Below are 22,730 nucleotides of genomic sequence, written 5' to 3'. Positions count from 1 at the left end.
TGTAATGTTTTGTATATTTATTAAATTGTTGTAGCTGTTTATTTGTCTGATGTTTTCTACCGAGTAATCATTTCTAACGTTTTCTTTACTTCCTTTTGGTCAAAGAATATGCAAAATAATGTATACATTTATATCTAAGTATCTGGCATACCTTTCGTTTTGGTTCTTCTTGGTTCAACAGGGTAACCATCCATCTATTGACATCCATTAAAATATCTTCTCAGAATTTTACCAGAACCCTGGTACTGACAAATTGCATGCAGCGCTCGAACGCTTAACTTGCTCGTCTCTTAGTTCTAAAAGAAATGCGTCGCACGCTACCTATTAGGGGCAACTTAAACTAACTTAGGTTAACTTAAATGAAAGAAGAATAATGTAGTTTAACGCTCTTTTTAATTTAAGATAGTCTGGTTTCCTAAAAAGAATATTAGATTCGCAAGTCCCATTTAAAAGGGTGTCAAAACTTTTCTTGTACAGAATGTTACTTAGGAAGTAACTGGTTACACAAATTAGCAGTTATAAAATTCTTTAAAACCTAACAGACCGTTCGAAGCGACCCAAATCGGGAACATCGTTGTGTGTCGTTGTTCCATTATGCCCTGGCCAAACAACGCTCTCGATCCAGTCGATGAAGCTGGAAACCTTGGTATACACTCCCGGTAGTCCTGGTAAAGCACAGCCAACGCCAAATGACGTCACGCCGATGACGTAGTGCATGGTGCCTTCAGTCAGTATTGGAAGCGGGATCTTCACTTGGAGAGGACCACCGGAATCACCCTAGAATTATATAAAAAAATATTCATTTTTGGCATTAAACAAATACTGTTAGTAGGTAACTTATTAAATCAAATAACATGGAAATGTAGATTTTTTGGTTTTTACCAGGATACATAAATTATTATATTCATCGTAGGGTTTTACCAATACCACAATTTTTTTTACGTCACTCGGCTGGTATTTTACCAGGAGCGCAGCGAACATAAGAGATTGTTTCATTTACAATCTTTTCGAGAAACAACACAGTCATACTCCAGAGTGTGGCTTGGACCGTAGTGAATTACGTAATCTAAATTATCGAAAAAGGCAAAAACTTATATTGGAAGGATAACAAGTAAATTATTACTAAATTACCTGGCAAGCATCAACTCCCCCGCCCAACTTGCCAGCACATAGCTGATCGGGCTGGAGACCACACCAATTCCTATTGCAAGACATATGCAGCAGTCTGTTGCATTTGGCAAAGTCGATAATGTCTACCGTAGCTGCCAGGAGCTCCGGAGATGTTTTCACTGTACCTGTGAAGAAAGATGCTATATGTAAAAGTACGAATATGTAAGAAGACGTTGAAAAAGTTTCTTAAATTGCATTGCCACCTGAGGATTTTTTTAGGAGTCTCCATCTTAATTTTCAAAACCATTCAACTAATACAGAATTCGAGACGAATCTACAAAAACTTTGATCATGAAAATGTCTATCGAACACAAGCATAATCATGAAATGAAATGTAAATATGCGGACAAACCTGACTCCACAACGCCCCATCCAGTAACTTGAGCTTCATCACCATACTTGGTGATACTTTGCTTAGTCCACAAGCAAGCAGGTTGGATATCCGTAGTGAACGTCAACTTTCTACCCAACTCCATCAAACAGATGTCGAAGTACTGCTTTGGGGATTTATATTTCGGATGGTTTATAATCCTGATAATAGTCTCATCTTGGGTTCCATTTATCTAGAAGAATTTTAAGAACATTAATGGGATATTATTAATTCCAATCATTTGTGAACATGAAGCCCTCTACTTACAATGTCCTGAATATTCTTATCTCCTAGTCTCACAATCTTGGGAACAGTGTCAGCTATTGTTGTATCGCGAGAAGACGCACTTGAGCAGTGGGCAGCAGTCAGGACGAATTTCGAGCTTATCAACGTACATCCGCACATGAACTTCCATGTACCTACAACCGCTTTCCATCCTATGGCGCCCTGGTAGTTAAAGAGATAAAAAAGGATAATTTATCATCACAAATCGTTAACCACGTTAAAGTTCTGAATTTAAATTCTTACCATATTTGGGTAGTCTCCAGAAAAGGTGTAATGTCCTCCAACAATATAAGAGGAGATTCCTCTTAACCTGTGTTCCTGACCTATAAAAATATTCGTCACGTTGAGACACTATTAACAGAGAAGCATATACCTAGTTTTAAGAGTTGCAAATACAACCGTTACTCACACTCATTGTCTTGCCCCGCTTTATCACTTCGAACTTTCATCTGCCAAATGTATTCGTAGCATTCTAAAAAATCATAACAAAATATTATTTTCAAAGTAGTTAGTTGTACATATCATAGTATATACAAAAAACTTAACACTTACTGACTTCGCTGATCCGTCTACCAGGCGCCCTGAAATCTGGAGTAGGTGGTGGGACAAAGGGAGCGCAAGGGTCATATGGTACTAGTGGTACTTTTGTCTTATGTTGTGATGAGGACAACTCATGAGATGAAGGAATATTATGTCCAGATCTGTCATGGTGTGACGTATTTTTTTTCTTCTGGGCAACAGGAGACTCGGCCAAGAAAGATGGAGTAGATGACGTAAGCTCAGAGTTTATAGAAATAGTGGTTGTTTCCGTTTGTGGAACTGATAACGTACTTGTTGAAGGTACTTCAGTAGGTATCGTTAAATTACCAAGTAAAATAGGAATGGTTGTTGGAGTCGTTTCTTCGTTCTGAGGAGTGGCAAGTATTGATTCAGATGTTTTAGTGTCGATAGTATCCGTCTCAGATGATTGAGGAAAGTTGAGAAACGATAACTTGGATAGTATAGACCTTGAATTCTGTTTACTCGTAACAGGTGACTGTAAGTAAAAAGGAATAAATAAAAAGGCAAATCAGGCATTGATTGTTTAAAAGTAAAGCACAAATTACTTTACTACTTACCCCAGAATCACTAGCTGTTTTTGGAAGCCCTGTTGCAGATACTGCAATGAATTGTAATTAGACCATTATTACATTATCTATCCTCGTTCTTTTTATAAAAATAAAACAATAAATCAAGCAATAGCTATTTATTTGAATAAATAAAACTTACCAATAAAACAGAATACAATAACACCACAAAACAATTTCATCTTAATAACTTACATTCATTCATTAAATAACACCAAAAAATGCGTACTTCTAACACTGTCTCTATACATAACTTAATTAAATAACTATCACTCAGTAACTTAATAGTTACAATTAGCTTAATATTTGAATCAATTAAAACATTCTTAGCTGCAATCATAATACTATTACGATAAAGTAATTGGATGAAGACAATTAGAAAAATATTAATTTTATAGAAAACAAAATTAAGTTAACCAAGGGTTTTCTACGTCTTTATATCTCGAGTTAAATAATTGGCTACTTTGAATCCTACTTTCCCTGTCAAACTAAATAAGAAATCACTGAAATGCAAAAACCAAATCTGCACCGATAATCTGGCTAGTAGCTTATAGTTTACTTCAATTATCTTGACCCAATCATCCCATTTTCTCTTAAGAATCATCACGATTATCTCGTCGATTTCCATGAAAATACCAATATTCATTTAAAATCTGGCCATACAATGCTCTCAATCCAGTCAATGAAACTATCTACCCTGGTATACACTCCCGGTAACCCAGGAAGACCACAGCGTATGCCGAATGCCGTCACGCCGATTACGTAGTTCATGCTCCTCACCATGTCAGGATATGTGAAGAGGAGTGGAATTTTCACTTGGAGCGGTCCTCCCGAGTCACCCTAATAGAAATAAAACAAAATACGCTTTATTAACTTTTGATTTTTTCTTGTTTTCTTAAAAAATATAGATTTTTCGATAGGATGAATATGCCATGCATTTAACGCTCGATCAAACGAAAATTCGATATTATGAATGTTCGAGTATTTAGAATTTCGATTTATAGTGGTCGATCAATTGGCATTCGATTATTTGTCATTCGATTTGGCATAGTACACCCATTCGATAATATATGGTTTATGGCTATACAGATTATCATGAATCATATACCCGGCAAGTGTCTACTCCTCCCGTCAGTTTGCCAGCACACATCTGATGATTATCGAGTCCGCACCAATTCCTGTTACAAGAACTGGCCAGCAGATCATTGCATGTAGTGGAATCTATTATGTCCACATCTGCAACTAGTAGCTTTGCAGACTTTTCTGAGCTACCTGAAAATAGTCCTATGGTTAGAGTATTATGACTGGAAGATCTATCAGACTTAAAAGGTTTCACCCGGCTGTCCAAAGGTTTCAAAAATTTTCTAACGTCACGTATTTTATGACCTGACAATGCCTTCGTGAATGAAAGTATTTAACTTGCTATAGTGACTTGGTCTCCTTACCGGGTTCCTCATCCCAGCCAGTGATTTTAACTTTATCAACGACTGTGTCCATATTATTCTTATTCCATAAGCAAGCAGGTCGTATTTCCTCAGAAAACAGCACCTCTTGGGCCAGCTCCATTAGAGCGATATCGTAGTACTGAATCGGAGACTTGAAATTGGGGTGGACTATAACATTAATTATTTTTGCGTCAAAAGGTGTGTTGTGCTTACTGTTCTGAAAAACAACATTAATAAAAGGGTCAACAACCTCATCACTCTTTAGTTATACAAGTTTGTACATGTCAGTTACTTACATGGTCAAGCATTGTTCTGCCCAGTCTGACGATCTTGGGTTTAGTATCAGCAAGGAAAGTCAAATCCGCCTTCGATGCCTCGGAGCAGTGTGCAGCCGTCAGCACGAATTTGGAGCTTATGAGACTGCTACCGCACATGAATCTCCATGTACCGTTCAACGCCTTCCAACCTATGGCGCCCTAGTAGATAAAATATACGTACAGGATGAAAGAATTCCCAAAAATAGAAAAGTTAAAAAAACAAATCACCAATCATTTCAAAGATTAATGGGACACGGTATATAATTTACGGTATTTATTTATTTATTTATTTATTTATTTATTTATTTATTTAACTTTATGCAATCTTACAATTACAAAGGCGGACTTAATGCCATGGGCATTCTCTCCAGTCAACCTTAAGGTGATGCAGAGATAACATGGTAGGTGCATTACTTACTTAGAAAGACATGTATAAGACAACTAGAGATTAACATTTTAATAGAATACTAAAATAGACGTAAATAGGTACATAAATATTATTACAAATATATAACATACAAAAGATTAAAAAATATATATATATAATAATATACATACATATATATAAACATATATATATATAATACATATACTAGCATATAATATTCCAATGATTATCATAATGGTGATTCTTCTAGCAATTTATTAAGCAGAAACTTCCGCACGGCACTTTTAAATGATTGCTTACTGGTGGACTTCCTGATTTCTAAGGGCAGCGCATTCCACAAAAGGATAGACTGAATATGAAAAGAAGAATGGATAGTATCAGAAGTATGAGAAGGACAGTGAAGAAGAAGGTTGTGAGAAGAACGGAGATTTTTGGAATGACCGGAGCAACGGTATTGAAAATGAGGAGTTAGATACGTAGGAGGAGTTGGAGAGTTGAGTAACGAGTAAAGGGTCGTCAAGGCGCGCAGCGATCTTCTCTGGCGAATGGGCATCCATTTCAATTGCGTCCTATACTCAGAAACATGATCGTACTTCCGCAGGTTAAAGACAAATCTTATGCAATTGTTGATAAGTCGATCAAGTTTGTTGAGCAAGTCCGCATTGAGATCGTAGTAACACACGTCACCATAGTCAATTATAGGAAATATTAGGGACTGCACAAGCATTGCTTTGGTCTTCGGTGGCAAAAAGTTCCTTAACCGATTTAGATGACGTAAGGTTCCAGTTACACGCTTACTGACGCTAGCTACCTGAGTTTGCCAACCAAGTGTAGTGTCAAAATATAGGCCGAGGTTCTTGACATTGGGGCTAATTGGAATAACAGTACCGTCCAGAACAATCGGTGGAGAGTTAGCAAAATCCACCTTGCTCAGCATGCGAGAACCTCCCACAACTATAGCCTGACACTTTGTAGGATTAACGGCGACTCCAAATTGGTTAGACCATTGATTTATGATCGATAAATCCCCATTGAGTTTATCAATGGCTATATGCAAATCCTCAGGCCGAGCCTGAGTGTAAAGCTGAAGATCATCAGCATACAGATGATACGCACACTGAAGATTATGAGTTATAAAGTTGATAAAGATAGAAAATAATAAAGGAGAAAGAATACCGCCTTGTGGAACACCAGCCACTAGATCACGCCAATTAGACAATGTCTCATCAACACGAACAGCTTGCTGGCGACCACGAAGATAAGACGAGAACCATTCCAGAGCCTTGGGTGAAATCATAAGATGGGAAAGGATGGATTCTAGGATTTCATGACTGACGGCATTAAAGGCATTAGAGAAGTCAATAAGGACCAAAGCTGTAACTTTGGTGTCCTGAATCCCCTCCCTAATGTCCCCAGTCACCTTGAGGAGTGCCGTAGCAGTGCTGTGTCCTGGCCTGAACCCGGATTGCAACGGGCTAATGAGGTTGTGACGATGGATAAAACTCGAAAGTTGCTTATGGACACAGGCCTCTAGCACTTTGGAAAGGAAAGGAAGGATTGAAATAGGTCTGAAATGGGTGGGGAGGGAGGGATTGGTAATTTTCGGAAGAGGACGGACATATGCAAAACGCCACAAGGAAGGAAATTGACCCGAGTATAAAGAGAAGTTAATTATGTTACAGATGGATGGGAGAATATACTCAAGGATCGGGATGACCATACTACGGCTGATATCGTCATAGCCCACGGCCTTAGACTTTATGGAAAGGATGATCTTTTTGATATCACCCACAGACACTGGAGAAAATTCAAAGGTGTCTGTGCAAGGATGTGGAAGGCTGGCAATAAAGTTTACCGTCTCACGAGTGGTTTGACGATCCAAACTAGAAGTAGTGGCGAAATGGCAGTTGATATCGTCTAAACCAATCGTGTTAGGAAACTCCATATGACGTGACTTACCGATACCAAGTGAACCAAGAAACTTCCAAATATCAGCTGCAGAGCTTGATGAGATGTTATCGAGAATGTGGCGGCGTTTAGCATTACGTATCATCTGGTTGCAACGATTTCTTGCTGTTTTATAAAGAACCCAATTATCCTCCGAACGATCTTTTTTGAACTTACGAAAGGCACGATTTCTCCGCCTCATCGCCATACGTACACCCCTCGACATCCATGGAGCTGGCGGACGCTTAACTCTCACTGACTTAATTGGTGCATGAATGTCGTAGAGACTTATCAATAAACGGTTAAGCGTAGCTACTTTATCATCGCCAGAGGAGGCATTGGCTACTTCAGCTTCCCACTCAAGCTTCGAAGCATCATCGCGTAACCTATCCACATTCAACTTGGCAAAACAGCGCATGCGCAGTACCTTAGGAGTAGGTTTTGGAGGCTTAAGGAGGTAGGACAAATGAATTAGGTCATGATGGGAAAAACAAGGAGCAGGATATTGGGCATGAGAGGAAACAAAGGAAGGGTCGGAGGTAATCATCAAGTCTAGCCAAGTATCATCACCTGCAATATTGCAGTGAGTAGGTTGGAGTGGTAAGACATGAAGACTGGCAGACTCAATGATGTGGAGAAGTTTACGGGAACGATAGGAAGAGTGCAAAAGGTTGGTGTTGAAATCACCCATGATGACGTGATGTTCATACTCAGACCCTATGGATTCCAAAGCCGTCTCAAGGTCAGAAAAGTAGTCCACCGAGGGAGGACAATAGACCACTCCGATCAGTACCTTGACCCCTTTAACACAAATCTCAAGGAAAATGTACTCAGCAGATGAACGGAAATCAGGGGGTGAGGTGGCACGTATTTTGTATGGAAAGTTACTTTTGAGATAAATAGCGACACCACCACCACCCTTCCCGATCCTATCATTTCTGATGAGCACAAACCCCGGAAGAGAGTAGCTGGTGGAAGGGAGATGAGGTTTGAGCCAACTCTCAGAAACCAGGACAGCATGAACATTAGCACCAGAAAAAGCTTCATATAAATCATTAAAATGACTAGGCACACTCTGAGCGTTTATATGACAAATATTAAATAAATATCGATTGTTATGATGAAATGTTCGATGCATGTAGTCACCAAGTGTTTCCGTACAGGAGCAAAAGCTTGTATCAGATAAATCATCGGAACTATTTGCAGAATGAAAAGAATCATCATTGGACATCATTGGATAAAATAAATATACTATATACTAATGAAATATATATGAAATAATATATACTAATAAAATATATATAAAAAAAAATGAAAAAATCAACAAAAAAAAAAACTACACTATTCAACAAGATGGCACAATATATCTCTGCACCACCCACCAGCTGTAACCAAATAAAACATAAATTTAACACTGAATAACTTAAATTAAACTCTTAACATTAATAAAAAAAGAAACACAAACATTAAAAAAAAGGATGAAAGTATAGAAAAATATATAGGATCAACTAAATAACAAAAGCAAAAGTGTAACGGAACGTAATCAAATGTCAATGTCAAACTTGTCAAAGTCAGTGACATGCCATTACCATAACAAAATATTGTTGGAACTGGAAGGAAGGTGAAAATAAAAACTAAAAACATGACTAGAAATAAAAAAAATAAGAGGGTACACTACTTCGACAAGTTTGTAAAAGCAAAAGTGCATAGATTTACATAAATTCCATTACAAAGCAAAAGTGGATATAGCGATATTGGCTAGATAAGCGACATTGCTACAAGTAGATGAAAGAATTTAAACAAAAAGCAAATCGTATGCAATTACCAAAAACACCAATATATATGATATTTTAGGGCTTGCCCCGAGCAGCAGATGTCCCTTCTGCGGGTCCTTTAGGGTACTTCACAAGTAACAAATCAAGCTCAGCCAGGGAAGATATTTTATGACGACTGCCATCCGAAGTTTTAATAACTATAATACCTTCTTGGGTCCAACAAAACCGCATACCAAAATGCAGACGCGCCCTGTTGAAAACAAGCTGCCTGGAGCGAGTCAAGAACTCTTTGATGGCTATTGAGGAACCCTTTAAGGCTGTTTTAGCCCTCCATACTGTGGACTTCTGGCTCACATCTCCAAACTTCACCAATATAGGTCGGGGACGGTCCTTGTTTGAAGTTCCAAGGCGATGACATACGGTGATATTGTCTGCTGTGATGTCCCTGATAGACAATTTATTGCGAAGGACCTCAAGAACGTGGGCTTTGCAGTCCTTATCATCTTCAGGAAACCCAGTGAAGATAAGAGCTTTGCGTCGACTCCTCATCTCCAACCCATCAGCTATTTTGGAGCATTCTAGAATCTGGGTCCTTAGAAGGCCCAGCATAGAAAAGACCAACTCACGGAAACAGCGGAATTCCTCAGCGAGCTTGGCAACAGTGTTGGACTTCGGGAGACTAGCAGACTGGATTTGCGCTTCCATCTCTGACATCTTGTTCAAGATGAGCTCCTCTAAGTTCTTCTGAGTGGCTTGGACATCGGCAAGTTGAACTTGAGACATTTTACTGGTTGTAGTGACAGTGCAAAATGTAGTGCAAGTGATCAGCTGGTAGGTGGTGTTCTGCTAGTGCTATTGTTTACATAACACTTTAACGTATATCTATAGTAGTGAGTACCAATATATTACTCCGAACACAAAGAAATATAGTTTTATTTATAAATTAATAATTAATTTATAGAGCACAACAAAAACACGTCTTAACTTTCACGATATTAATTATGCATTTTCCAGGGTATCAAATTCTGGTTTATCATATTCAAAGGAAATGAATGTTACCATATTCGGGAATTCCCCTCGTTTAGCTGCATCGACGTTGACATCAAATCTTGTGTCAACATATAAAGGCGCTTGTCTGCGACTAATCTTGTTTGACCATTCCGGAATTGGTCCTAACCTGCCTAAATATAAAAGTAAGCAAATTAAACACTTGACCAGCCAATATAGGATAGGATTTGATCTTGCTTTTTACGTACATGTGACTGTAAAAATTATGCTCAAGATTTCATTGATTAATTTATTACAGCTTAAGTATGTCATTATTTATTTTGTAAAACTATAAGCGTGGCGTGATATAAACTTACAGGTTCTTTGCCTTAAAGCTTTTTCAGCTTCAGTTATTAACAACCAATGATACTCGAAACATTCTGAAATATAAAAAAATAATAAGTAGCTTTTGCTAATTTGTAGGCATTCTTTGTCCCTGCCTATTAACAATAAAGATATTTCCAAAATACTTAATATTTTTTTAAAAACTACTTCAAACATTGTCATAGAAATAGAAAAAGTAAGCTGTTTTGCAAGTTAAATATTCTGTGTTTTTAGTTTTCTTTATTTCGTCTGTGTAATTAAATGTGTAATTTGTGCCATTCGTGAGAAATAGGTATTAAATAAACTATAAACTTAATTTTATACTGACCAGCTTATATAATATCTAAGGTAGGTGGTAGGTTATATTAGTATAGTGCCAAAAAGTAAAGTAAGTACTTACTAGTTTCGCTAATCCTTCTACCAGGAGTCCTGAAGTCGGGAAGAGGTGGGTCATATGGAGCACACAGATCATCAGGAACATTGTTATAATGTAGATCATTAGGAAAATGATTAACAATGTTCAGTGGGTCGATTGCCTCATTAGGTCTTCCATTATATTCCAGATTGTCAAAGGGTTGCTGGAAAAATTATTTGCTATGGTTAAGGTAAGTTAAAATCATCATTCTATTTCGGTAAGTGAAGCTGAAAAACACTTCGATGGTACTCGTAGTTTGTGTTCTGATTTGGCATTAAAATCGAAATCTATCTGATAATGCCATCAAGTATACTAACCTGAAATTCCAATGATCCGATGCTCTGACTAATTGAAGTGTGTATTGAAAACACTGAAATAAATCCATTTTATGAATTAAAATGTCACTAAATTAAACAGTGACTTGATAACTATCTAAGAAATATCTTATGCGGCATGTGAATTTTAGCCCACACCCGCAACGAAAACGTAGATATCCGAGATGCATGAATTTAAGCCGTCCATGTGCTATCAATTGCTAATTTAACTAATTTTAAAATATAGAGACGTACCCATAAAAAATAATGCACTAAGAAACTGAAACTTGACTGCACACATTTTGAACCACAACAAATATGATACGAGTGAATGTTTTGTAAAACTGCTCGCGATGAGATTCACTTTCACAATGATAAGGTTTCTTCTAAAAATCAGTATAAATAAGTCGGAGATTTGGCAAAATAACGGGTGTTTAGATCAAACAGGAAATATAAGAATACCTATAAATACGTACCTTTAATACGTAGTTATTTCCAAGAACGCTCTATTACTCACATGCAGTTATTAAAAAAAGATAAAAAATACGAATACTTTTTGGATGTGACCATCTCATATAATGAGAGTCCTTTATAACAGTATCGACGTCAAGAAACGACGTCAGTTGTATATTGTTATCCTCAATCAAGAATACTGGTTTGGAGTACCTGCGCTGCAGACTTTTTAGTCGGCCGACAGTTGGATCACTCGCTTGATAAGTAGGTACAGAGATGCATTGGAGACGGACATAGCAACAATCATGTACTTCATTTACCGGTATCAGATCGACTCTAAACTTTAACTAAATTCACGAATTACGTTTTTAGTAAAACCGTGACAAAAAAGCAAACTCACTTTCGCATTCCGATTTAGGTACTTATAAAAATAATTATGCTTAGTATGTCATCATAATCATCATCCTCCGAGCTTTTTTCCCAACCATGCTGGGCTCGGCTTCCAGTCTAACCGGATTCAGCTGAGTACCAGTGCTTGCAATAAAAAAAAATCTGCCCTAAAAGTTTATTACAATTTCTGTGAAGGATAGGGTTTAGAGGAAAGAACGTGTTATAAGATTTCTTTGGACCGTAATTTAATATACTTCATTAATAACTAATTGATCGAGGAATTTAGGAAAAGGTGATTGCGACGATTGAAATAAAACTCCACAAAACATCATTTAAATTTATTTAAATTAAAAACACAATAAATTATTCTATAAGCATTCGTATCTAAATAAATTCGTACATAAAAACCTGAAATTAGATACATTCATAAAATAATATGTATTTACATGCGAAAAGGATAACTGAAAAAAAAACTCATAATATATGTCATGAAGGGTTTTATTTATTGTTACTCTCTTAGAACTTACAATATTAAGTTATTAATTGTTAATAACTACTGCTTCAGACCAAATCTATTTTCCATTAGGCCACACTATTTCCTCAATCCAATCAAGAAAGCTGGCAACCCTAGTATAAACTCCTGGTAGATCTGGCAAGCCGCAGCCGATGCCAAATGACGTCACGCCGACCACGTAGTTCATGTTGCCTTGAGTCTTTATGGGAAGGTCAATCTTCATTTGAAGAGGTCCTCCGGAGTCACCCTGGAACATTAAAAAAATAATTTCTTTAAAATGAAAATTCAAGCTTTGAGACAGTGTATGGCTTGAAAGACTATCAACAATTGTAAACGGAGGTCATGTTTCATTTTACTTAAAGATAAGTTGCAATGGTAATTTGCTGCTCCCAAACAGGCTGATTGCATGTCATTGTATAAGGAAGGATTCAGAGATCAACATGACCATGAACCTTTATCGACTTCCACTCAACACTAAATTGGACCCCTCGCCAAAACAAAACTGTTGTCATAGAAACATTCTTATTTTTAAACCAGAAACAGCCGTTAAGGCCCCATATCTTAATTTCAATAAACGATTTTGACTTTCAGTTTATCTATGAAAAATAGACGTTAGTTTTTTTACTTAATCTTCAGAATTAGCATTCTGAAGATCAAAGAACAACCATCCTTACGAAAAAAATAATTCCTTTCCTGTTTATCGAACTCGGTCATAACAAAACCCTGCTACCAGTTTACTCATAGAGGATTATAGTCTTCGAGTTTACCTGACAAGCGTCAACTCCTCCGTGCAGTTTGCCAGCACACATCTGATGTTCCTTCAATCCACACCAGTTCCTGTTACAAGATGTTCCCAGCAGCAAGTTGCATATAATGGAGTCTATGATATCTACTTCTGCTGACAGCAGATCTGGCGATGTCCTCAGTGTACCTGCATTTGTAAAATAAGCATAATTTTGCGGGTGAAGAAGACTTCAATAATCATTTACCTACTATTTAAATAGGTTAAACGAAATTCAAGACAGAAAGTAGTTCTAATTGAGAGTAATGCAAATAAATAGGAAAAAGACTACGATAAAAAATATAGATGGAGTGTTCGGACGATATTGTTGGAAGGAATGTCACTTGTGAGATGACGAAAGTACGAAAGACGAAGACACATAAAAGTTGAGATATGGCTAGAAGGATTTTGAATAAAATAAAATTCTTACCAGACTGTATAACGCCCCAACCAGCGACTTGTGCCTTATGACTGTAATTTCCAACTTCGTGTTTAGTCCATAAGCAAGCTGGCTGTATGTCTGCCGAGAAATATACTGGCACCTGCAGCTCCATCAACGCTATGTCGAAGTACTGCATGGGAGACTTGTACTGCGGATGGACTATCACCCTGGTTATGTTCACGTCGTAAGCTGGAATACCGTTGCGATCCTAGAAAAGTGAGACAAGGATAAGAAGAGCCTGATTTTTGGTCGTAGTGTCAGCCGAAAGATGTCCACTGCTGGACAAAGGCCTACCTCCCACAAGGCCACTTTGCTGCGATTTAGTGCCATTTATAATATGAATTATTTTCTATGGTAAAAATCAACACCTTTGATAATGGCAAACTTACCTTATCAAGAATATTAGTACTGCCCAATCGAACGATCCTAGGAATTGTATCTTCCAGCGTTGTGTCCCGTTCTGATGCACTTGAGCAATGGGCGGCCGTCAGCACGAAGTTTGGGCTGATCAGACTACCGCCGCACATGAACTTCCATGTTCCTATAGCCAGCTTCCAACCTATGGCAACCTAGTACATAGAAATATAATTATAGATTTTTGAATCTGCACACAATGTGATTAATTTACAGTTGATTATGAATCAGCAAGAGAATCATTGATAATAATTAATATGACCCTGACCATGCTCACGTAGTTCGTGTAAACCTTATTTCATACAAGAGTACAAAGGATCCTTTCTTGCAAAAATTCTACCTGTCTTTGATAGTAACTACTAAGGGGCACACTACGCGAGCGTGATTTAACAAAAAACTAGCTTCTCTATATTTCAATATAAACTTCTGTATATTTTCAAAATGGATCAAAAATTACCATGTTAGGAAATTCACCGCGTTTAGCTCTGTGACCTCCAATTATTCCAGGGACAGGCCTTATCTCACTACCTGGAACAATCAATATTTTATTATGTTTTATGCTACTCTTACTTTTTTAAATCATAATATGTCCAATTTTCTTCTTAATACTTACACTTCTCAAATCTTTTGTCTAATTCATCTCGAAGTTTCAACTGCCAAATATACTCGTAACATTCTGAAATATCACAAAACCATGCTTAATGTTTATGTAAATAAGCGTAAAGACTTGTTTCAAACGATTACTAAAAATCTATGGAGTTACTACTGTTTGAGGTCATCGCACTTGTAACCTTCAAAGATATATGGCAAGATTCCACTAATTTTGCTGGTGAAAAAATGTGTACCTAAATGTTGAGCCTGGTCCTACCATGGTTGCAACTTGGCAAACATTTTATGAATGTTCGTCCACACGCAATTTGCAACGATTAGACCAAAAAAACATTTGTGTGCGTCACAGTGCTGCACGCCCTTGGAATCAACGGAAATAACGTCATATTTGAACCACATAATTATGACGTTTCAATATTATTGCGTAAAAGAATATGCCTCGGTCAAGTTTTTCTCGGAAAGGTGCCCCGTGTATTCTCCTAAAATGCGATGTGCCTACTTTGAATACCTAAACGTAATCATTTAAGGAACTTTCAATAACATAAAATTTACATAATTTCTTTTCTTTGGAATAAAGGATATTGTCCCATAAGTACAATATAAACACAAACAAACATACATACAATACTAATACGTAAGTGCAACATGACAAATAAAAAAAATCTAAAATAGATCTGTCTTGTAGGAGTAACTACATCTTATCATCTTTAACACAAAGCATGTGATTTTCCTTAATAGTACCTATATTTGCATAAAAAAATGTTCGCTGTCGTGTCGTTAATCTATGTTGCCTTGGTTACTCAAACAACTTAACACTTACGTAATGGCTACCAAAATCAAGTTCAATCAAAAACCAGTTATGAACATAAATAAATACGAGAATCAATCTAGACTCGTAGGAGCGTATAAAGATGAACTTCAAACCTTATTTTTCTGTTTCATTCAATTCAAAATTAAATTATAAATTTAAAAAAACCCCCGACCCAAAAAAAGTACGCAATAATTATAACAAAAGGTTAAAAACGCTAAACCCTACAAAAAGCAAAAAATAACTTTTATCACTACGTAAACTAAATTTTGACGTGTCGGGGGACCGCTTTTTACCTTCATAAATACTTACATAAATCAAATGATACCTACCTAATTACAACATTCGTTTAAAAAAAAAAAACACGTATCTAAAGTAATGAATTAGAGCGGTCCCCCGACACGACAAAATTTAGGTTACGTAGTGATAAAAGTTATTTTTTGCTTTTTGTAGGGTTTAGCGTTTTTAACCTTTTGTTATAATTATTGCGTACTTTTTTTGGGTCGGGGGTTTTTTTAAATTTATAATTTAATTTTATTTCATGCTTTTTAAAGGAGCTCCTTCATTTTTCCTTCTTTCATTTAATTTATTTTATCTTAAGATGGGGTCGCTATATGAGATGTCAAGATGTCGAGAAACAATAAAGATTAACCTTTGGACATTCTAGATTTTCAGCAAAAATATAAATCGGTTTATCCGTTTCATTCCGGCATTTCAGGGTTTCATCCGCCACATCCCATTTCCAGCATTAGGTTCTCGTCAATTAGAAACATGAAGAGAACTCGTCAAGACAAATTCAACGAGCCCGAACTCGATGGGCTTACTAAAAGGCAGTTCAGGGTTACGTCTCCTACCTTCGTGCCCTAACAGCAGACCAGCTCAGTGGTTCCAAAAGACATTAGTGTTTCAAATTTCAGATCCCACATAAACTTGCAAGTAAACTGAGCGTGTAACATTCCTATCACATCTAGCAAACGAGCTGATGACCTTGAAGACCTGAACCGATTTCCACCAAACATAGCTAAGAACACTCCCGACTGACATACCTTTTAAACAAAAAAAACCGCATTATAATCGGATCATCCGTTTGCGAGCTACGATGCCACATACACACACACACACACACACACACACACACAGACACGTCAAACTTATAACACCCCGTCGTTTTTGCGTCGGGGGTTAAAAATAACTTAAATCCGAATCGCACATAAAATATTTTTTTAATGTATAAGAAATTATCAATTTACTTTTGCTGTTGTGGATACAGTGGAAATGTTATTTTTATATTCAAAACTTTTATAAAACCCTTAACACTTACTGACTTCACTGATCCGTCTACCAGGAGCGCTGAAGTCAGGAACAGGTGGATGATACGGTGCACATGGATCAGTAGGAGCTCCTTGACGAGATGGGTATACTGTGGGAATGTTAGGCGACCCATCTTCAAATTGTATGGGAGCCTGAAAGAAAGTGACAATTAGCAAAGAATAATAACTGTTTGCATGGTAATTAAAAATCCAATTTTATAGTAATCATCCATCTCTGTTGTACTTTATCTCACAACAACCACACAGTGGTTATATCTACTTTCTTTTTGGGTTTATTAAGTTTAACAAACATTCTAAATAGCTAAATTGTATTGTAGAATTTATGTAGTAGGTACTTTATTACTTAACATGCAAATAAAAGAAAATTAATATTTACCTGTCTCACACTTCTAGCCTGCCAATGTCCGTTAGTAACATGAATGGATAACACTGGAATAAATTACATATTTTATATACACCATACCTATGTATTTCAACTACAATATATATACATAATATGATAAACAACCTTACCTAACAAGCATAATGCCACCGTTCCACACATGTTTACAAACTTGAATATATTATTTTTTTATATACTTTATGTATGAATAATATTTGAGGTATATATGTGTTTCTCAATAACCGTTTCGCACCTGACTGACATAATAATTATAAGTTCTTCTTGTAGAGACGCGAGGGGAAGTACATTGACCATCATTGCTCATTGTTACGTTCTAGTGATTTTTTTAGTTTCTTGTAATTCATTATGTACTAAATTCTATTCATATTATGGTATCTGTTACTGATGAATCATTAATATGTAATTTATTAATGGCCTGGCCTATTTTTTTACGTAGGTCAGTTCTGAATCAGTATCGAATATTTTTTTTTCTGTCTGGTTCGACAACTCCTTTCTTAATTTGTTGATTCGCAGTACGAATGGAATATTTTTATCTCCACAATGTTTACATGTAAAGTGTTCATAGAATGAAGTCAATCACGAAACAAACTTAGTATCACGATTTGAAATCGTGCCTCGTTAGTCGTTATCATAATGATATTAAAAATAATTGGTACCAATTATAGTTTTACGTTCTATCCGACTATTTCTAGTCTTCTATATAGTCATACAATATGAGTAAATCTGTAAACAATACATCAAAGAAGTCAGCAAAAATACACAAAATAATATATTTATTTAATTCTCCATACTGTCTCATACTAGGCGCTAGGGTTTCTACTAGGCGCTCATAAATGACAAAGGTTGTATTTTTTAATTAATATGGTTTAATGTTGGACAATTATTCTAAGTTGGCTGGGTAAAATGAAAAGAATGTAATATGATCTAATAGTTTTATTTCTTTAATTCAGTCTTTAAATATGTCACACACTTAACAATAAATCATAATTAAAATCAGACATCGGCTTATTTTCCAGGCCAAACGATATCTTCAATCCAGTCAAGAAAGTTGAACACTCTTGTGTAGACTCCTGGCTGGTCTTTTGCGCCACAGCTTTTACCGAATGAGGTAATACCTATCACATAGTTTATGTTCCCCTGGTCCACGATTGGAAGATCAAGCTGTACTTGTAGGGGACCGCCAGAATCTCCCTGCAAAAAATAAAGTGATTTTGAGTTTCTGAGCATTTTTCTGTTGTACTTATTTTTACTTTTAAAATATTATTTGGAGGTGTTTAAGAATATTACGCCTAAACCAATCAAAGATTATGAGGTCAGGTTAAGGCCGTATACAGACGGAGAGCTGGTAACATTACATAAAGCAGGCAGATTGAAGCAACGTGAAGCAAAAATAACTGCTACAGAATGGACCAGCGCCGATAAGTGATGGTAGGTCGGCGCTTATGGTCGGCGCCTAAAAGAAAGAAAGCTGGCACTCTCTCTCTGTATACATACGGCCATACGGCTGGCAGTTCAACTTACCCGACAAGTGTCAACTCCTCCACTAAGATTGCCAGCACATATCTGATGATCCTCCAGGCCACAAAAGTTTCTATTACACATTTTCCCCAACAGATAGTTGCATGTAATGGAATCTATGATGTCTACTTCTCCTTTTAGAAGCACAGGAGATGTTTCTCGACTCTCTGTAGATTAAAATAAACACACCTTTTTGAATAATTTGGCAACTGCTTGGATAACATTTTAACGGAACGATAGTTTAAAATGAAATACATTAAGGCCTGGTTTCACTGGTTACCGAAAAAGTATCAGTTAGTTATCTGATAGTTAAGGCTATTCGTCAGATAAATAATTCATGCTAGGCCGAGTCTTTATCAGTAACCGGTGAAACTGACCATAAGTATTACCTAACTAAGCAAACAAACCCTTTTTTTAAAAGTGCTTGATTTTTTTATTTAGTAATTCAATCATTCATATTAAAATTATTGCAACCGCTAATAACATTAAAAGATTAAGAGGATATTAATATTTTCTTACTTTCATGCGTAAATCCCCAGCCCGCGATCTGAAGCCTGCTGCTAAACGTAATATCCCGGTTGGTCCACAAACACGAGGGTTGCACATCTGCTGAGAAATACACGTTTTTCGCCAGTTGCATCAGCGCGATGTCGAAGTACTGTCTTGGTGCCTTGTAGTTCGGATGCACTATGATCTTCTTGATGTTCACGTCTAATGCATTAGCAGTATCCTAGAAAATTAAATATTACTTAGGGGACTATTTAGGTAACAATTCTCCCCATAACAGTCGCCCAAAATGCTTGACAACATTGCTCGAGTAGGGCAATGCTTATACTTTGTATAGTTTGTGAAACATCAAAAGCAAACTTTATGATACTTACTTGCTTAATAAGATTCCTAGTTCCGAATCTGACAATCTTGGGTACAACATCAGCAAACCTAGTATCTTTTTTCGATGCTGCAGAGCAGTGAGCAGCCGTAAGAACGAATTTTGGACTGATAAGTGTACTGCCGCACATAAATGTCCATTCACCAGTTAACAACTTCCAACCTATGGCGCCCTGGTAGATAAATAAAAAATATGTTTTAATACAGTTGAAATATAAAATAAAATAAATAATATTTTTTAATAAAATTAATTCGTTTGGTGATTCAATAAAAAGTAAAGATTCTATTTACCATATTGGGATGTTCTCCACGTTCTGTGGGTTCACCGTACGTTATACCAACAATGTGTCGTTTTCGACGACCTAAAATCAAATCATCGCTGTTATAAAAAGAAAATCGATGACTTACAAATAGACAAACTTTAATAAAAAAAAACACGTCCCATTTTAATTGCACTACATTACTCACAAAAACGTCAAAAAGTTCGTAAAGAAGTTGCGTATAAAAGTTGTTTTTAAAATAACTAATTTATTAATCATTCATGCAAGTAACTTTTAAAACCTGAAGAAATAACAAATAACTTACAATTAGTTGACCTTTCCTCTCTGTCATGACGAGCTTTCATTTGCCAAATGTACTCGTAACATTCTGAAAAAACAAAAAAAAACCTCTATAACATCATCTACTTACCAACAGGTAAAACCAAGCTTTACTGCCTTTCGGAGTCGGCAAGAAGTGTAATACCAATAACCAAGGCAACATAAAACTAAGGAGGTACCACAGGGTAACGGGGTAAGGAAAGGTGGGAGTACTCACTGGCTTCACTAACTCGTCTACCAGGAGCGCTGAAGTTTCGTGTAGGTGGATCGTGCGGCGAACATGGGTCATTCCGATGCAATGGTTTTCTACATACTGGGGGATTCTTGAAGTTGAAAGGCAGTGTATGTGTAGTAATTGCTGCGTTATGTGGCTGTAACGTAAAAATTAAGTTTGAATACGTAAGCATTAATATCTAGTCTGGCTTAATATTTTTTGTTATTATTTCATTTAATATTAAAATAATAATGGCGTAATAGGAAGATCAGCCAGCTGCATAGGAGAAGGAGATATTCAAAACACAAAATATTCATATATTTTGCAAAGTAAAAAACATTAATTACAACAATTTTTACCTCCCATTCATCTGCACAGTGCCATTGCGCCGTTGCATTATTTGCTAATAACACTGAAAAGTAAAACATATTTTTGAAAATCGAATTGCATCTTTTAATTTAAAAAAAAAAAACATAAAATTAAACCTTACCCGAAAAAAATAATGTTAAAACAATGTTAATAAACATAATTTCACACATTTTTTATTCAATTAATAATAAATTACGGTTATTATTTTTCGTAGAAATCTGCGTTGTTCGATTACTTGTAAAATAATGAGGCCTATATACACGAGTTTATTGCTTAAATATGTCATTTACCTCTACCTAATTTTAACCTACAGTGGAAAATACTATATACGCATGCATGGCTTTATCTAAAACTCCACACTTTTACCGGGAAAAAGCAAGCGAGCAGTATTTCAGTTATTTAATTTTACATCCAATTCAGGGTAAGCTGTTTAAAGTTATTAAAGTGTGATTTTTTAGGAAAGCGTACCTAATTGTTTTCTATTATTAGAGTAATTCAAATATACAATCAAGGACAACGCATTAACTCGAATCTCATTGTAGTCTAATTTCAGTAGCTACGATTCTTTTACTTATCTGTTTATATTTTGAGAAATTACAAATTAAATTAGATACGGAAAGCGGACCCCGTCACAAGACGGGATAAACGCTAAAAAGAAGAAGATTTTGAGAAATTACTAAAGTAGTCCGTAATTAATAAAGTAATAAATTTTTCTGACGTGTAAAGATAAAAAAAGAATTAAACATCTTTTTTTTATAAATACTGAAATGGAAACTAATCTTAAGGCCCAGAACACCATTAAAGACAAAAATAGAGAGATAAAAATATTATTTTTACAGTTACTTGCTTTTTTAAAATAAATAAATAAAATCTTATCTTAAAAACCTCTTAATGGTGTAATTAGAATGATAAAAAATTAAATCAATGCTAAAATATGGTATCATCATGAGACAATGTTGGTGTGATAGTTGCTCACTAGATGGCGTTGTACAATCTGAGCTCGTTTCTGAAAAGCGTTATGGTTACCGCGCGACACATATAAGCTCGGCCGACCCGAACATTGCTAACTCTGGTTTTTCTTCAAAACGCATAAATCTTTCGCCTTTTACTAAAGATTTCCGTGGAGGGGAACACTCAAATGAGTCTATAATATTTTTTGAATACTCTGCTTCGGCAGAGTTTATTAATCCGAAAAATCTTTCAGCTGATACAAAAATGGTTTCCTTGACTATAAGCCTCATAGTATGAGGTTATTAATATTGTCAAGTCTCTGAGCATAATGATTTTGGTTAATATTATTAGTATGTGCTTGACACTAATGACACTTTTATAATGCAATATTGATAACGAGGAATATACTTACTGTATTCTGTAACGAAAATCTAGGCTCAAACACAGTATTTCCAGTAAGTACCTCCAAAATACGCAGTACCAAAATCCAATATTCACAAACCCATAAAAAACTCCGTCACTTTTTGTCACACCCCATAAAAGAGAACGAATATAAAATAAGGGGATGCACGCCATACATTGGCGTAACACAGTGCCCACAAATTATTCCTCAATCGGCGCTGAGATGAATAACTTACAGCTTGCCTTATCAAAAATAGATTCGCGTTTTTCTACTGGGCTACTAACATCGAATCGATGTGTTAGCCCTGTGGGTAAGTTGTAAAAGTTCCTCATTGGTTGTTGCTATGTTTGAAAAGAAAATGTAGAATGTGTGGGTTCGGTTGATCTTTGAAACCTATAAAAATGTTTGTCTTAATTGTTGTCGTTACCTTATAATAACCGACTTCAAAAATAGAGGATCTCAATTTGACCTGTAGGTATGTATTATGCTTGTCAGTGATTATCGTTTAGCGATTTTCATGCAGTTTTCAGCGTTGTGTTTATCAGACTTAGAACTAGGTTTGTACATTCGTCGAAGTCGGAATTTTTTAAAAGCTTTTCTCAAAATGTCGCGTTGACCTAAATCAGCTTTAAGAACAATAAACAAAACATCTTTTCATCACCTTTTTTATTGCACACCGTTCAAATTAACAATGACAATATCACCAACAAGCTATATTA

At 36.1% G+C, this 22,730-nt stretch overlaps 4 protein-coding genes and 1 non-coding gene across 5 annotated transcripts; 1 reads left to right on the top strand and 4 right to left on the bottom strand.

The window, feature by feature from the left end:
• Positions 1-380: 380 nt before the first annotated feature.
• Positions 381-3,556, bottom strand: LOC126055713 (serine protease snake). Its single transcript, XM_064038958.1, has 8 exons — positions 3,512-3,556; positions 2,378-2,861; positions 2,235-2,297; positions 2,069-2,148; positions 1,808-1,987; positions 1,523-1,733; positions 1,132-1,295; positions 381-777 (listed from the first exon to the last, which is right to left on the bottom strand). Exons 1-8 carry the CDS (start codon positions 3,554-3,556, stop codon positions 529-531), a joined length of 1,476 nt encoding a protein of 491 aa, XP_063895028.1. The 3' UTR covers positions 381-528.
• On the bottom strand, positions 3,076-11,381 carry LOC126055714 (serine protease snake). The gene is made up of 9 exons (XM_049846105.2): positions 11,180-11,381; positions 10,928-10,980; positions 10,596-10,773; positions 10,189-10,251; positions 9,884-10,005; positions 4,694-4,873; positions 4,398-4,614; positions 4,061-4,224; positions 3,076-3,792 (listed from the first exon to the last, which is right to left on the bottom strand). The coding sequence occupies exons 1-9, from the start codon at positions 11,223-11,225 to the stop codon at positions 3,595-3,597; spliced, it is 1,221 nt and encodes a 406-aa protein (XP_049702062.2). The 5' UTR covers positions 11,226-11,381; the 3' UTR covers positions 3,076-3,594.
• Positions 11,382-12,249: 868 nt separating this feature from the next.
• Positions 12,250-17,334, bottom strand: LOC110370393 (serine protease snake). Its single transcript, XM_049846109.2, has 9 exons — positions 17,180-17,334; positions 17,043-17,095; positions 16,657-16,798; positions 14,532-14,594; positions 14,376-14,446; positions 13,894-14,073; positions 13,493-13,712; positions 13,049-13,212; positions 12,250-12,528 (listed from the first exon to the last, which is right to left on the bottom strand). The coding sequence occupies exons 1-9, from the start codon at positions 17,208-17,210 to the stop codon at positions 12,340-12,342; spliced, it is 1,113 nt and encodes a 370-aa protein (XP_049702066.2). The 5' UTR covers positions 17,211-17,334; the 3' UTR covers positions 12,250-12,339.
• A 653-nt stretch (positions 17,335-17,987) lies between these two features.
• On the bottom strand, positions 17,988-20,933 carry LOC110370415 (serine protease snake). Its single transcript, XM_021326203.3, has 9 exons — positions 20,779-20,933; positions 20,648-20,700; positions 20,292-20,445; positions 20,061-20,123; positions 19,767-19,837; positions 19,469-19,648; positions 19,107-19,317; positions 18,591-18,754; positions 17,988-18,260 (listed from the first exon to the last, which is right to left on the bottom strand). The coding sequence occupies exons 1-9, from the start codon at positions 20,825-20,827 to the stop codon at positions 18,075-18,077; spliced, it is 1,131 nt and encodes a 376-aa protein (XP_021181878.3). The 5' UTR covers positions 20,828-20,933; the 3' UTR covers positions 17,988-18,074.
• Positions 20,934-21,721: 788 nt separating this feature from the next.
• On the top strand, positions 21,722-21,838 carry LOC126055897 (U5 spliceosomal RNA). Its single transcript, XR_007511707.2, has one exon. It is a non-coding gene; the product is annotated as a U5 spliceosomal RNA (small nuclear RNA).
• The last annotated feature ends 892 nt before the right edge of the window (positions 21,839-22,730 follow it).

The sequence above is a fragment of the Helicoverpa armigera genome, chromosome 17 (genome assembly GCF_030705265.1).
Source record: "Helicoverpa armigera isolate CAAS_96S chromosome 17, ASM3070526v1, whole genome shotgun sequence".
Lineage (NCBI taxonomy): Eukaryota > Metazoa > Arthropoda > Insecta > Lepidoptera > Noctuidae > Helicoverpa > Helicoverpa armigera.
Note: the sequence above shows the minus strand (reverse complement) of the source record. Positions and strands in the feature narration are given on the sequence as shown.